The sequence below is a fragment of the Hemitrygon akajei genome, chromosome 2, assembly GCF_048418815.1.
Source record: "Hemitrygon akajei chromosome 2, sHemAka1.3, whole genome shotgun sequence".
Classification (NCBI taxonomy): domain Eukaryota; kingdom Metazoa; phylum Chordata; class Chondrichthyes; order Myliobatiformes; family Dasyatidae; genus Hemitrygon; species Hemitrygon akajei.
In genome coordinates, this window is record NC_133125.1 from 142,188,443 (window position 1) to 142,205,057 (window position 16,615).

General features: G+C 43.3%; 2 protein-coding genes across 8 annotated transcripts in view; one reads left to right on the forward strand and one right to left on the reverse strand.

The window, feature by feature from the left end:
• Positions 1 to 8,396, forward strand: part of pcca (propionyl-CoA carboxylase subunit alpha) — a 458,281-nt gene extending 449,885 nt beyond the window's left edge. The window contains exons 23-24 of the mRNA XM_073028749.1: positions 5,850 to 5,927; positions 6,861 to 8,396. Of these exons, the coding sequence (XP_072884850.1) occupies positions 5,850 to 5,927; positions 6,861 to 6,929 (147 nt within the window). The 3' untranslated portion in view covers positions 6,930 to 8,396. The remainder of the gene's footprint in view (positions 1 to 5,849; positions 5,928 to 6,860) is intronic.
• LOC140716069 (gamma-glutamylaminecyclotransferase-like) overlaps positions 7,820 to 16,615 on the reverse strand; it is a 39,980-nt gene continuing 31,184 nt past the window's right edge. For all 7 annotated transcript variants that reach the window (XM_073028800.1, XM_073028760.1, XM_073028784.1 and 4 more), the window contains one exon: positions 7,820 to 8,395. In XM_073028800.1, the coding sequence (XP_072884901.1) occupies positions 7,914 to 8,395 (482 nt within the window). In that variant the 3' untranslated portion in view covers positions 7,820 to 7,913. The remainder of the gene's footprint in view (positions 8,396 to 16,615) is intronic.

The following is a 16,615-nucleotide window of genomic DNA, read 5'->3' on the forward strand; positions in this document are numbered from 1 at the left end:
GTGGAACTGAACCCACCGCACTGGCACTGTGATATCTGTACACTACCATGCTGCCCAGACCAGATTCAATCTGGCAACTTCCATCAAACTGAAAATCGGACACATCATTGGTGATCTGACACAATACCTCTGCGTGGTGTCTTCCCCATCTTGTAATTGTTCCCTAATCCTGTAAGTATTCCCAGAGTCTGCGGTGATTGTTCAGTTTGATCATTCCTTTGCAGTTGAACCACTAATGCTAAATAAGAGAGGACATGCTTTATCAATATGGTCTCAGGATTTATGGGATGTAAATTTTAAAGATGAATTGTTTCTGTCCTGATGGCTCCTGCTGCTTCCTCTCTACTTACAATCTCCTTCAGCTCTACAGCCTTTCAGGCTCTCTGCGCTCCTTGCATGTTCTGGGTTTAACCACCCCATCATGGGCATTTGTGTCTTCAGCTGCTAAGGCCCCAGGTTCTGGACTTCCCTTTCTGTTACCCTACCTCCTCCTCTGTGAAACCTTCACTTCCTACACGATTCTCATTATCTTGTGTAGCTTAGACCAAAACTTGTTTGGTACTCATTCTCCTGGGAAGTTTTACTCGATGAAAAGCACATTGTCTGCATCAAATACTTTTAAGGAAGCAGTGGCCCAAGAGAGTTGGGAAATAGGTGATGAAATAATTGTATTATTGAACAATAAAGGTGCTCAGTATGAAGAAGGGACTGGCTTACAGAACAAACACAGTTCACTGGGGTAAACAAATATCGGAGAGGAAAGAGGTTGGTAAACACTTAACCAAAGTAAATTTATAATATAGGTAAAGAAATACTGTAAACACAAAGGCAAATTAAACCAAGGTTAAAATGTGCTGTTGAAACCCAAAATCCGAGCTGTAACTTTTTTTTAAACCCCCAAATTGGTACTTTTAACAACTCTGGATTAAGTTAGGGACAATACTTTAAACTCAAGCAGCTGGAAAAGGGCAGGAGAGCAAGTAAGCCTCAAGAGTATAGAATTACCCTCTGGTACAGTATATGAAACGTCAGATTGCAGGCGCTAAATTTCTAGGAGGGGCTCAAACAACTTGACATTTTCAGGTGAAGTAATTTTTGTTTTGCACCCCTTGGTTGTGTTGAACTGTACAAGAGCAGAAGGTGACAGCACAATTGGAACTCTACGATTCTCTTAATGCCGTCTGTCATTTTTGGCAGATAAATAGAAGGAGAGAGAGAACAAAGAGAAGAGGTGATATTACCAAGTATTTCTCTGATCAACTTTCTGCTGCTTTAAAAACTCGCAGGAAGTTGCCTCCCTACCTTATTGATATCGTTGTGATTTGAAAGGGACATAATCGACGTGTTTTAAACTACTAAAGTTGTTCTGCGATGCTTTCGGTACTGCTCTGTACAACAGATGCTCTGCTTTAATTGGCCTGTGCAGATTTGACCCTGGCTGTGGGTTTTAGCTGTGAGTTTCATATTTATTACGGCATTTTATTTGGCATGCCTGTTATGAGCAGGCATGCCGAAGCATTTTTGTGGTCTGCACTTTCTAATGTCATGTGGGTTTAAAAACCTGCGTTTCTTTGGTAAGGTTCCAGTGGCAGGTAAACCCGAAATGCCATCAATCAGGAGGCAGTTTTTTTTCAATCCAGATACATAAATGACTGATGAACCTGTCGTTTGTATGAATGTTCAGCACTGCAGAAAGCCATATGTCACTGGCACCATTTCCAGAGCAGATCCTTCCATGCTGGAAGCTCAGCAAGAAGGAAAACACTAAGCCTCTCATTTTCCATTTTATTTTTCACTTGGACGAAACAAAATCAATGTCGGAAATATGACTGAAAAGAAATAAACGTAGTAATTGTCCTTTGCAATACCGAATGGCATTAGAACTTGCCTTTGGAGTTGATACATGGTAAATGCTTTTCGATGGGTGGAGGGGTGTGTGTGTGTGGGGGGGGGGGGGTTGCGCTGGATGGGGAGTGGGAGCAAGAAATTCTAATGTGTTTTTCCATCTGTTCAAAACAGATCTCAGCCCGTGATAGTGCATACTCCCTCATGAGGGAAAAGCACAGCTGTTACTGCACGCCACATCCAGTAAATGTATTATCCTCACCTCCCATCTCCAAAGGAGCAGAACTGAAATGATGCCATCCCATGCTCTGCCCAATCGTGCTTCAGTCCTTAGCTCCGATCTGTTTCAGGCACCTGCCTGCAGGACAGTTTTAGTAATACCATCACCTGAAATAGCCAAGCTCAATATTCAATTCTAAAGTTAATTTAGTAGGCTGCACAAAATTCATAAGACACATTTTGCTGTAGCCACATTTCCATTGGTGTATTCTGGATCTTGTTGATGTGCGTGGTTAAATTGGAAGTCTTGAGTACCTTGTTTGCTTGTGTGTCTCATGCTGCTGCCAACAGTATTTTCCCTGGCATCTCGTTCTATCTGTGTTTGTGGGAATGGTTGAAAGACTTTTGATAACTGCTCTGTGCCTTAATGTGTAGCCATCACACAGTTAGATGTTACTCCAAGCAATGGGTCATAGAATCACACAGCATGGAAACGAGTAGCAGTAGGGCATTCGGCTCATTGAGTATGCTCCGCCATTCCATCATGGCTGACTGATGATCCCTTTCCACCCCATTCTCCTGCCCTCTCTCATAACCTTTGACACCCTGATTAATCAAGAACCTATCAACCTCTGCCTTAAATATACCCAGTGACTTGGCCTACAAGCTATCTGTGGCTAAGAATTCCATAGATATACCACCCTCTGGCTAAAAAAACAATTCCTTATCTCTGTTCCCTCACTATAGGAAACATCCTCTCCACATCCACTCTATCCAGACCTTTCAATATTCAATAGGTTTCAACGAGATCATTCTTCCAAACTCCAGTGAGTATAAAGTCTCAGTATTAAATCCTTGCTTTTGTATTCTAGTCCTCTCAAAATGAGTGCTAACTTTACACTTGCCTTCCTTACTACTGACTCAACCTGCAAGTTAACCTTTAGGGAATCCTGTACAAGGACTCCCAAGTCCTTCTGCACCTCTGATTTTTTTTGATTTTTTTCCCCGTTGACAAAATAATCCAAGCCTTTATTTCAAAATGCATTACTGTGCTCTTCCCAACATTATATTCCATCAGCTACTTCCTTGCCCATTCCTTGTCTGTGCAAGTCCTTTTGCAGACACCTTGCTTTCTCAAAACTACCTACCCTTCCACCTATCTTTGTATTGTTCACAAACTTTGCCACAAAGCAATCAATTCCTTAATCCAAAATCATTGCCATACAACGTGAAAAGAAGCAATGCCAACTCCAACCCCTGTGGTACACCACTGGACACCGGCTGCCAACCCAAAAAGGACCCCTTTTATTCCCACTCTTTGCCTCCTGCCAGTCAGCCAATCTTCTATCCATTCTAGTACCTTTCTTGTGATATCATGGGCTCTTATTTTGATAAGCAACCTCATATGTGGCACCTTGTCAAAGGCCTTCTGTAAATCCAAATAAACAATATCCTGCCCATTATTTCCTCAAAGAATTCTAACAGATTTGTCAGGCAAGATTTTCTCAGTCTCACTACACACTGCAACTACATGTATACCAACTGCCCCACCCTCAGCCCTATCAACCTGTCAAATTAGCTCTAGCAATCCTGCCTGCAAGGATATTGTTCCCCCTTGGGTTCAGGTGTAACCCATCTTTTTTGTACAGGTCATACCTTCCCCAGAAATGATCCAGAAATCTGAAGCCCTGCCCCCGCACCTTTCGGCTCAACTCCTCCATGCCAACTATGTTGCCCAGTGAGATAGTACCATCTACCTGTGTTTGGCCCATTGCCCTCTAGAGCTTCCTATCCATATACTTATGTAGGTGACTTTTAAACGTTGCTAAGGTGCCCACCTCAACCACTATTTCTGGTAGCTTATTCCAAATACATACCTTCCTTAGCATGAAGAAGCTGCCTCATTTAAATCTCTCACCTGTGATCTTAAATCTATGCCCTCCTGTTTGTAGCACCCCCCCCCCTTGGAAAAAGGCAATGTGCTTTCTTCCACCCTGTCTATGCCCCTCATGATCTTTAACACCTTTATCAGGTCACCTCTCCATCTCCTACATTTCAAGGTGCATACACAAGCTGAAGATAAATCAGTTTATCCACCTATGATTCTGCCTGTAAAGTTTTGAGGAAGGCCCTGGGGAGAACTCACCCTGTGGCAATAAATAGGCTTTGATAGATTTCCATATCATTTATAACTTTGCTTAATTGCACAGGGAAGAGGTGCCAGTAAAGCTGGAAAGTTGGCAGCTTATATCCATTATAGTAATGTTGTCGGCCAGTAGCAGACAGCTGGCTGTCTATCCTATCACTCACAATTAATCATCAGTCGGAGATGTCTGTAAGTCTGGAAAGCTTTGTGGCATGCAAAATCTGGGAAAGACCGGGGTCTGTGAAGTAAGTGGCCCAGGATTCTTTATTCCCCCTGTAACACCTCCCCACCTTCCTTCCACCACTTCTGATTCTGTTCCAGTCCAAGCAGACTGTGGCCTAATGAGTTGCCAGTTTGATAATCTGATGTGAATGCGAACTCTGACCTTATGTCAAAAAGGAGAGGTTGCAGGAAGCTGCATGAACGATATGCATTTCTAATCAGCAACCCTTTGCGTCAATTAGAGACAGAAAAGAAATTCTATCATCACTGACTGGGTTCATCAGAAAGACTGCTAGGGCTTGTGACCGTTTTACAAGCAGAATGCTGAAGAGGCCTTGTCATAATCATTAAGCCTTCAACTGAATTATGAAATTGTTTCTGAGATGTGTCCTTAATAGAAAGCACCGTTAATGTTTTAATTATTTGAGCTTTGTGCCAATGATTTTCATTCATTGAAGGAATTGATTAGGTATGTAGGAACTAGTTCCCCTGGTGTCTTGATATCAGAAAACTTATTGCTTATATTTTCCTTATTTCTGCACAGTGTGGTGACTGTGGAGCTTTTTCCCGCCGGAGTAGTGCAGAGCTAGCAGCATGGAGTGTTTGGGCTGAATGGCTTGGTTCCCTGCTGTGATTGATTTAACTGGCGCTTTTTACGAGGAATTTTTGGTTGGAATAAGTGGCTGGTGTCAGGCAATGCTTGGAAGTACGAAGGAGGTGGGGTGGGCTTATTTCATTTCAGTCCACCTCATTCAGGTGGCCATGGACTGGTCTGACCCAGACCAACCCCATTCCCTGAGACCTTTGATGTCTTTGCTGATCAAGAACCTATCAGCCTCTGCTTTAAATAGACCTAATGACTCGGCCTCCACAGCCGTCTGCAGCAATAAATTCCACACATTCACTACCCTCTGGCTGAAGAAATTCCTCCTCATCTCTGTTCTAAAGGGGTGTCATATCTAAAGCAGGGCTCCCAACCTTTTTTATGTCATGGACCAATACCATTAAGCAGGGTCCACAGATGCCCCATTCTAAAGGGACACCACTACCCTTCCATCTCTGCTAATGAAAGCCAGTTGTTTTCTCTTCCTCCCAGTGCAGATAAACAATCCTTCAAACTGAAATATTGTTTTTCTCTCTCTCCGCATACTGGCTGACCTGCTGTGTGTTTCCAACACATCCTGTTTCTGTTTAGATTTCCAGTATCAATGATGTTCTTGGTTTTCATTTAGAGAATTGAACTGGGGAAATCATTTTCATGGAGTGATGGTGCCACATGCGTGACTGGCTTTTCTCCATGTCACACTGATTCTATGTCAAGTTGTGTAGGAAGTGGCAGGCCATTGGTTATTCTTAGAATACTCTCTTTATCTTCAGCAATTTTAAAAATATCTCTCTGTTGAAAAATTCTGTGTAGGTTTCGGACGGTCAGGAGGTGTGTGTCATCGAAGCAATGAAAATGCAGAACAGTTTGTTGGCTACTAAATCTGGAAAGGTAGGTTTTCTCGAGCAGAGAGAACTGTGTGAATAAATGAACAAGTGTGAGTTGTGGGGTTAGGGGAAGAAAACTTGTGTTGCTTATTAATACACACAAAATGCTGGAGGAACTCATCAGATCAGGCAGCATCTATGGAGAGGAATCACAGTTCAGCCTGAGAGCCTACATCAGGACTGGAAAGGAAGGGGGAAGAGGTCAGAATGAGGAGGAGTAGTACAAGCTGGTGGGGCATGGGGGAGAGGTGATGAAGTAAGAAGCTGAGAGGCAGAGGTAAAAGGCTGGAGAGTAATAAATCTGATAGGAGAGAGAAAGGGATGGGAGCATCAGTGGGAGGGGATGGGCAGATGGGGGGAGAGTCAAAATGAGGAATGGAAAAAGAGAGAAGGGGGGAAGGGAAAGAGATGGCTTTGAGTGCAGCCTGTTAAGTTAGAATAGGTAATAAGACAGGACTCTCTGTATTCCATGTATGAATTTAAACATTATTTCCACTAACACTTCCTGAGACAGTTCTCACAAATTGCACCTTGATTGGCCCTGTGTGGTCTTCCCTCTCCCCTTCACATCCTAACCACTAGTCGAGCAGCTTAAGTATTAAAGATAGTGTAACAATGCAGAGCTGGCAACTGAATTTAATTCTAGATGGGCAACATTAAAATAATTGCAAATTCTGCAGAGACAATATTCAGCAGGCCAGGCAGCAGCTGCAGAGACAGAAGCAAATTATTTAGGTCAGTGACCTTCCATCAGAGGGGTAAAAAAACAAAACCTTATTAGAGCAGAGGTGATTTACAAGAGTTAATATTTTTGCCAGGTCTGGTATTGGGAATATAGTAGTTTTTAACATCTTGTGTGTTTATAGACAAAAGAATTGCATCGATTGGAGTGTCCACCTTTTGGATTGTGTCTTACACTCTTGCCCTTCTTTTTTAGGTTAAAGAAATAAACTGCAAGCCGGGAGACACTGTGGGAGAAGGAGATGTCCTCATAGAGTTTGTGTGATGTGCGTTTTTCAGAGGAGTGTTGTAGATTCACCGTGCATCATGTTCTCCGGCCTATAACTCCAACAGACATTCCTGCGTGGATTTTTATGATGCCCATGATATTTATTATCTTTTGCAGAATAGGGAAAAACAATTATTTTTGTGACATTCAGAATGCAAACATTTTTTTTCCAGATACCTCTTCCTTGGAACTGACCAGTGACCAGGTTGTCCATGGAACGTGGACATAAAGTGCGGCATGTTTTTTTGTGTTCAACCAGTGCAGTCAATCGAATCTATTACTGGCCAAGTCTGACAGCTCTCAATCTACCTAAATCAAATCTGTTTAAGCATACACAGGCATTGAAATCAGGAGAAATCACAACAACCCGATTTAACAAGATCATAGCTTCGCTGATTTCAATCCCTTGATAATTAAGAATCCATCTACCTCTGCCTTAAGTGTTCTGTTGCATTCTCCTCTAAAAGCCTATCTACTGACAATCTCTTTTTAAGATTTTGACACCAACCCACCTTGACAAAATCCCTCAGCAGCTGCAGGGACAATGCAACGGATTAAGTTAAAGATGTTTTCTTGCCAGTTTTTGATGACCTCAACCCTCAAAAATAAAGGTACCTACCATGCCAGCACTCCAAGTCTGCACTGGGATCAGAGAATAGTCTGAGTTACAGAAGGCTGATTCCACAGCACTGGAAATAGTCAGTCTGTTTCCATGACACTAATGTGGCTAACTACTCCAAACTTGGAAGTAAAACGGTCTTCAAACATCCACCGCCAAATAAATGTGTATTTAACTAATGAAAACACAGATAATACATCTACCTTGAATAATGTTTTACTGTCAAAATTATACTGTTAACAAAATGACTTTAAAAACACACCACAGATCAGGTATGGAATAACATTTAATAAACTTGAGACATAAGATCCAGGTCTATTGATGAATCTAGATTGAAATTCTAACTGGTTAAACCACCATCCTTAAGACCTATCAGCCCGCAATACATACTTTGGCTGCCCAAACTTCCCAAAGGCATCATAGTCGCTATAGGTAGGAAGCTTTAACCACTCTCTGTCGAATGTATTTGTGCAATACAGATTGCACAGCAGCGTTCCGTTAGCGTCTGGTAGAACGCTCAGCATCTGGTCCGAAGTGTTCCACTCTATCATGTGGATCGCCACCTGTTTGCGCTGGTACATTTCAGGGCAGCTTTCAAACTCATCCAGGAACTGCAGCAGCTGAGAATCGACGGCGTAAACCTCGCCAGAGATCAGCTTGCCTGATCCCGGTTCGTCGAGCAGAAAGGGAATGTTATATTTTCCTGCAACCACCAGAGGATACCTCTCCAGTGTAACGCCTCTGCCACAGTACTGCCCCTTCCCCTGGGCTTCACTGACCATGTAGTGGTGGTTCGGCTGGCCTGCCTTCAGAGTGCCGTACACAAACACGTAGGTCATGTTGCCTGCAGATTACAAAATCAAAAGGTCTTAGACACATCTGAAAAAACAAGAGAGTCTGAAACATAAAAAGGAATGATTATTTTCTAGGTTGTTTAAAGTAGTGGGTTTGAAAGGGGAACATTTATCAAAGCATACATACCAAACAAAAACCGACTTGTACCACCAGCAGTAACACTTAGTTGACGAGCAGAAGATGTTCGTGCGAAGAGAGGATGAAGTAATGTGAAAGATAGTCTGAATCAGGTGGTATTAGAAGTTGCACAATAAATTTAAAACTAGATCTGGGAAACGATTACATTACAGAAGTTTACCACATATCAGTCTTAAATCCCTACCCATCTCTCCCCCACAGGCCCTTGTCACTCTTCTCAATTCCAACTTCCTCCTCTACTTTTTGCTAACCCAGATTCCACTTTGACCCATTTCTGTCGTTCACCTCCACACCCTCAGTGATGTCAAAGCAGAGGTGACATGCAATAAAGCTTCCATTGTCCAAGAACACAATTAAAATAAGCAGTAGATACAGGGAAGGTGGCACTCCCAGCAAACAGGAGTCCTAGTCTGGATTCCTTAAAGGCTAATTTGCAGTTTCAATTGGTAATAAGGAAGACAGATGCAATGTTAGCATTCATTTTAACAGGAGTAGAACCTAAAAAGCAAACTTGAAGCTTTATAAGGCATTGGTCAGACTACATTTGGAGTATTGTGGGCAGTTTCAGGCCCCTTATCTAAGAAAGTTTGTGCTGGCATTGGAAAGGGGTCCTGAGGAGATTTATAAGAATCATTCCGGAAATTAGGGCTCTGGGCCTGTACTCACTGGAGTTTAGGAAAATGGGAAGGGGGCGGAGGGATGATCTCATTGAAACCTACGAAATGCTGAAAGGCCTAGATGGAGTGGACGTGCAGAGAATGCTTCCAATAATGGGAGAGTCCAGCACTACAGCACACAGCCTCCGAATGCAAGAACATCACTTTAGAATAGAGAGGAATTTCTTTAACCAGAGGGTGGTAATTCATTGCTACATCCAGGCCAAGTCATTCGGTATATTTGAAGTGGAATTTGATAGGTTCTTTATTAGTAAGGGCATCAAAGGTTACAGGAAGGAGGCAGGAGAATAAAGTTGAGAGGGAAAATAAACCAGTCATAATCAAATGGTGGGGCAGACTCAATGAACCAAATAACCCATTTCTGTTCCAATGTCTTATTGGCTAACCTGTCAATATCATCTTTCATAAGACAGTGGAAATCCACACCAAAATTCACTATTTTAATTTTTTTACTCAAGAAACTTAAATGTTTGAATACGGACTGTATTTAATCTGGACCACCGTCACCTCCAACTTCAATGGTCAACAAGACTGCACAACTAAATGGACTGTGTAAAGTTCCCCTCCCTGTATCCATTTTTGCTCACTTTCAGGTTCACATTCAGTGCAAAACCATAATGGACAAAATACTCTCAGTGGCTACTGCCAAGGTAAAGTAGACCGTCAGTATCTGTTCTCAGACAGCCATCCGTGATAAACATCTGCTGCTCCTGGACTGAGTTGTGTTTGAGCCTGGGGTCTCTCTCTACTCACCCCAGAGACCAAGGGGCTACAACACTGGATAAATGGAGTGCAAGTGACTTAAATGCCAGATTTTGCTGCAAGACTCTGCAGTTCAAACAGCCCGTTGCCACAGCTCTTCACAAATTCTCCTGCCCACAGTTCTAACCTGCTCCAGGTCCTGCTCGCCAACACAGAACAACGCTGAGCACGGCAATGTTTTCAGTTAGACAATTACCACACAGGTGGCAAAATGCTTTTAGAGGGCAACTTAAATTGATGAATAATGTATATCTACTTCCGTAAAGGGTCCTAGTATCAGTTAGCGCTACAGTGCCAGTCACAAGAACAGGGCTCAACTCCTGCTGCTGTCTGTAAGGAGTTCGTACATGCTCGCCATGGCCTCCCATATTCCAAAGACATACAGTACGGGTTAGAGTTAGTGAGTTGTGGGCACGCCAGAAGCATGGAGACACTTGTGGGCTGCCTAGCTCAATCCTCGCTGATTTGATTTGACACAAACGATTCGTTTTACTGCATGTTTTGATAAAAATGTAGGAAATAAAGCTAATCTCATCTGAGATAATGTGCTGGAAACACTCAGCAGGTTAGTCAACATCTGTGGAAAGAAAAGTAGGGTTAAAGTTTTAGGTCAAAACCCTACAAAGGAGCTGGGATCTGCCAGATTTTTTATACCTGTGCCCCATCACTGAACTGCAGACATGTTACACTTCCTAATAGCTGAGCAGTAAACAGGTACATTCTGGTGAATATTCAAAACTACGTGATCAGCTTTTAATTCACGTGTTACCGGGATTGGAGGGCTTGGGTTATAAAGCAGAAACCAAATAGGCTGGGGCTGAATTCCCTGGAGTGAAGAAAGCTGTGGAATGACCTAATCAAGGTTTATATCATAAGAGGTGTGAATTAGGTGGATGGTCACTGTCTTTTCCCCTCAGATCGAGGAGTAATACTAGAGGGCATAGGTTTAGGGTGAGGGGGAAGGGTTTCAAGGGGCCCAAAGGACAACTTTTTCACACAGAGGGTGGTGGGTATGTGGAATGAGCTAACAGAGGGGGAGTAGGAGCAGCAGGTCTGATTACAATGTTTAAAAGATATTTGGATAGGAAATGTTTAGAAGGATATGGACCAAATGTAGGTAAATGGGACGAACTCAGATAGGCAGCTTGGCATGGATGGGTTGGGCTGAAGGGCCTGTCTCGATTAGACTACAAGACAAAGGATCGGAGCAGAGTTAAGTCTTGTCCACCATTCCATCATGGTTGACTTATTACTGTTCTCAACCCCAATCTTCTGCCATATCCCTGTAACCTTTGACACCCTTACTAATCAAGATCTATCAACTTCCGCATTAAGTATACCTCATAGAAACATAGAAAACCTACAGCACAATACAGGCCCTTCAGCCCACAAAGTTGTACTGAACATGTCCCTACCTCAGAAATTACTAGGCTTACCGATAGCCCTCTATTTTACTAAGCTCCATGTACCTATCTAAAAGCCTCCTAAGAGACCCTATCGTTTCCGCCTCTACCACCGTTGCTGGCAGCCCATTCCATGCACTCACCACTCTGAGTAAAAAAAAAACTTACCCCTGACATCTCCTCTGTACCTACTCCCCAGCACCTTAAACCTGTGTCCTCTTGTGGCAACCATTTCAGCCCTGGGAAAAAGCCTCTGACTATCCATATGATCAATGCCTCTCATCATCTTGTACACCTCTATCAAGTCACCTCTAATCCTCCTTCACTCCAAGTTGAAAAGGCTGAATTCACTCAATCTATTCTCATAAGGCATACTCCCCAATCCAGGCAACATCCTTGTAAATCTCCTCTGCACCCTTTCTATGGTTTCCACATCCTTCCTGTAGTGAAGCAACCAGAACTGAGCACAGTACTCCAAGTGAGGTCTGACCAGGGTCCTGTATAGCTGCAACATTACCTCTTGGCTCCTAAATTCAATTCCACGATTGATGAAGACCAATACACTGTACACCTTCTTAACCACAGAGTCAACCTGCGCAGATGCCTTATCAAATGCCTTGCTGAAATCCATATACACTACAGCTACTGCTCTTCCTTCATCAATGTGTTTAGTTACATCCTCAAAACATTCAATCAGGCTTGTAAGGCATGACCTGCCCTTGACAAAGTCATGCTGACTACTCCTAATCATATTACACCTCTCCAAATGCACATAAATCCTGCTTCTCAGGATTTTCTCCCATCAACTTACCGACCACTGATGTAACACTCACTGGTCTATAATTTCCTGGGCTATCTCTACTCCCTTTCTTGAATAAGGGAACAACATCCACAACCCTCCAATCCTCCGGAACCTCTCCCGCCTCCATTGATGATACAAAGATCATCGCCAGATGCTCAGCAATCTCCTCCCTCGCCTCCCACAGTAGTCTGGGGTACATTTCATCCAGTCCCAGCGACTTATCCAACTTGATGCTTTCCAAAAGCTCCAGCACATCCTCTTTCTTAATATCTACATGCTCAAGCTTTTCAGTCCACTGAAAGTCATCACTAAACAACAACACACACAAAATGCTGGTGGAACACAGCAGGCCAGACAGCATCTATAGGGAGAAGCGCTGTCGACGTTTCGGGCCGAGACCCTTTGTCAGGACTAACCAAAAGGAAAGATAGTACTTTCTTTCCTTTCATTTTGGTTAGTCCTGACTAAGGGTTTCGGCCCGAAACGTCGACAGCGCTTCTCCCTATAGATGCTGCCTGGCCTGCTGTGTTCCACCAGCATTTTGTGTGTGTTGTTGTTTGAATTTCCAGCATCTGCAGATTTCTTCGTGTTTGCACTACAATCACTAAGATCCTTTTCCATAGTGAATACTGAAGTATTAAGTACCTCTGCTATTTCCTCCGGTTCCATACATACTGTCCCCACTGTCACACTTGATAGGTCCTATTCTTTCTCGTCTTATCCTCTTGCTCTTCACATACTTGTAGAATGCCTTGGGGTTTTCCTTAATTCTGCCCACCAAGGCCCTCTCATGGCCCCTTCTAGCTCTCCTAATTTCCTTCTTAAGCTCCTTCCTGTTAGCTTTATAATCTTCTAGATTTCTAACATTACCTAGCTCTCTGAACCTTTTGTAAGCTTTTCTTTTCTTCTTGACTAGATTTATTACAGCCTTTGTACACCACGGTTCCTGTACCCTTCCATGACATGGCATCACAGCCATCTATGGCAATGAATTCCACAGATTCACCACTCTCTGACTCAAGAAATACCTCTTCGTATGGCTGTCCCTCTATTGAGAAGCTGTGCCCTCTGGTCCTAAACACAAAGTTTCAAAGTGCACTTATTATCAAATAATATGTAAATTATACAACCTTGAGATTTGTTTCCTTACAGGCAGCCGCAAAGCAAGGAACCCAAAAGAACCCCAATTAAAAAAAACAAGACCAACCCCCAGTGCCCACAGAGAAGGAGAAATCATGCAAACAATAGAAGCAAACAACAACAGCGGCATTCCAAACCAAATTGGGTCCTTACCCTCTACAGGAAATATCCTTTCCACGTGCTTTCAATATTTGATGGGTTTCATTGAGTTTCCCCCATCATTCTTTTAAACTCCAGTGAGTACAGGCCCAGAGTCATCAAACGGTCCTCATACGTTAACCCTTTCATTCCTGCGATAAATCCCATGAACCACCTCTGGACCGTCCCCAATGGCAGCACATCTTTTCTTAGATAAGCCTACCAAAACTGCTCACAATACTCCACATACGGTCTAACCAATCCCTTTTAAAGCATCAATATTACATCCTTGCTTTTGTATTCTAGTCCTCTTGAAATAAATGCTAATATTGCATTTGCCTTCCTTACCACCAACTCAATCTGCAAATTACCCTTTGGAGCAGGGTCACCAACCTTTTTTGCACCACGTCCGTAGAGAGCGAGCGCCCGAGCGAGGAGTGCGACAGGGCTCGTGCCTGCCCCCCTTGTAGGTAGGTAGAATCTATCGGCCAACAAAAGTTTGGCTCGAAGGATGACTTTCAGTAGATCGCAGTGAGGTATCTGCCACTTACAAAACCCTGAGTCCAAATTAGGGTGTATTTTAGCACCGGATTCCCCACGAACATTCGGTGTGCTAAACAGGTTTAGAGGCGGCACCCTTCGGTCCGCACTCCAGGCCAGTAGCAACAGCACTTCTCACTGGCCATGCGAGGCGGCCGGTTACCCGAGGCCAACCAGTGCTCCCTGGTGCGAGGGTATCACTGTGTTTAGGTGACTGACGACCTCGCGTGCGTTCAAGTTCAACAGTGGACATGACAGGGAATGAGGAAAGGTGCAGCTGACTCATATCGTTTCATATCGCCAAATTATATCGTCTCTTTGTGGCCCGGTAGCACATGCTTTGCGGCCTGGTGGTTGGGGACCACTGCTTTAGAGAATCCTCTACAAGGACTCCCAAGTACCTTTGTACCTCTGAGTTCTGAATTTTCTCCCTATTTAAAAATAATTCACACCTTTACTCCTTCTACCCAAGTAGAAGCACTTCCCTACACTATATTCCACCTGCCATTTCTTTGCCCATTCCCTCATTCTGTCTAAATCCTTTTATAAACACCCTACTTCTTCAACACTACCTTTCTTCATATAATCTGCAAACTTGGCCATAAAGCTATCAATTCCTTCAACCAATTCATTGACAAAAGAAGTGGTCCCAACACCAACCCCTGCAGAACCCCATTAGTCATCGGCAGCCCCCTTTATTCCCACTCTTTGCCAGTCAGCCAATCTTCTATCCATGCTAGTACCTTTCCTGTAATACCATGAGCTCTTGGTAAAAGCAGCCTCATGTGCAGCACCTTCTCAAATGCCTTATGAAAATCCAAAAAATTAACATCCACTGACTCTTCTTTGTCTATCCCGCCTGTTATTTCCTCAAAGAATTCCCAACAGATTTGTCAGGTAATATTACCCTGAAGGAGACCATGCTGATTTTAGGTTATTTTGTCATGTGCATTCAAGTACTGTACCCTGAAAACTCATCCTTAATAACAGACTCTGACAACTTCCCAAACCCGAAATAAGGTTAAATGGCCCGTAACTTCCCTTCTTCTGCCTCCCTCCCTTATTAAAGAGAGGAGTGACATTCGTAATTTTCTAAACCTCTGGAACCATTCCATAATCTTTTAAAAAAAAACATTATTAATGCTTCCACAATCTCTTTCAAAACTGTGAGGTACAGTCCATCTGGTCCAGATGACTTATCCACCTTCAGATTTCTCAGCTTCCCAAGCCCCTTCTCCTTAGTAATAGCTCCCTCCTGCTCTGTCACTCTCACATTTCTGGCATTCTGCCAGTGTTTTTCACAGTGAAGACTGATGCAAAATAATTACTGTTTGTCCACCATTTCTTTTTCACCCATTACTACTTCTCCAGCATCATTTTCCAGTGGTCCAATATCCCTCTTGCCTCTATTCTAATCTTTATATATCTGAAAAATACTTTTGCTGTCCTCTTATTGGCTACCATTTCTTCATATTTCATCTTTTCCATCCTTCTGCTGGTTTTTATAAGCTTACCATGTTGGTGTTACTGTTTCAACCCCTACCTCTTGCTGGGACAGCTCGTTCCATATACCCATCATCCTTTGCGCAAAGTTGTCCCTCAGGCCCCTTGTAAATCATTCCCCTCTCACCTTAAACCTGTGCCCTCTGGCTTTTGATTCCTTTTTCCTGGGAAAAATTATCTATATCCCTAATGATTTTATGTGTTTCTGTAAGGTCATCCAATGTAAACAACAGTGCAAGAAAAGGAGGAATTTTCAATCCAATTTCCCAGCTCACTGTGGATCCCATGTGACTGAATCTTCTGAAACAGCCACCCACCACAACGATCTCTGGAAAAACTTTTGGAAAGAACGTCAATATGCTCATTGATTTCTGTAGTGATTAGGAAGCTGCGTTGCTGATAAACCCCGTTAGTGCATATGTATAATCCTGTTTGAAATCACATCCTCTCATCGAATCTCCAACAAAATGCTGCTCCTAAATCTCTGTGTCCTGGTTCTTCCCGAACCTCCTGGCTTCCATAACCCACTTTAAAAACCTCCTCTGTGATCGAATAAGTAAACAATTAAGTAGTAGGTAACACACACAAAATGCACAAGGAGGCCAGGCATCATCTCAGCAGGCCAGGAATAAACAGTTGACAGATCAGGCCAAGACTTTTCATCGGGACTGGAAAAAAAGTGAGCAATCGGTGTAGGAGGGTGGGAGAAGGGGAGGTAAAAGTACAAAGTGGTAGGTGATAGATGAAACTGGGAGAAGGGGAGGGAGGGAAACAGGAATGGGGGGGCAATTACCATAAGTTCAAGAAATCAATGTTCATGCCACCCAGATTCAAGGCTACCCAGATGGAATATACGGTGTTGCTCCTCCAATGTGAGTGTGACAGTACAGGAGGCCATGGACTGTCATGTCAGAATGGGAATGGAAAGTAGAATTGAGATGGGTGGCTATCGAGAGATACTGCTTTTGTCCGGCTTGGCAAAGCGATTTCCCAATCTACATTGGATCTCAGGAGGCCACGCTGGGAGCAGCGGACACAGTAGATGACCCCAACAGACTTACAGCTGAAGAGGTGCCTCACCTGGAAGGACTGTTTGAGGCCCTGAA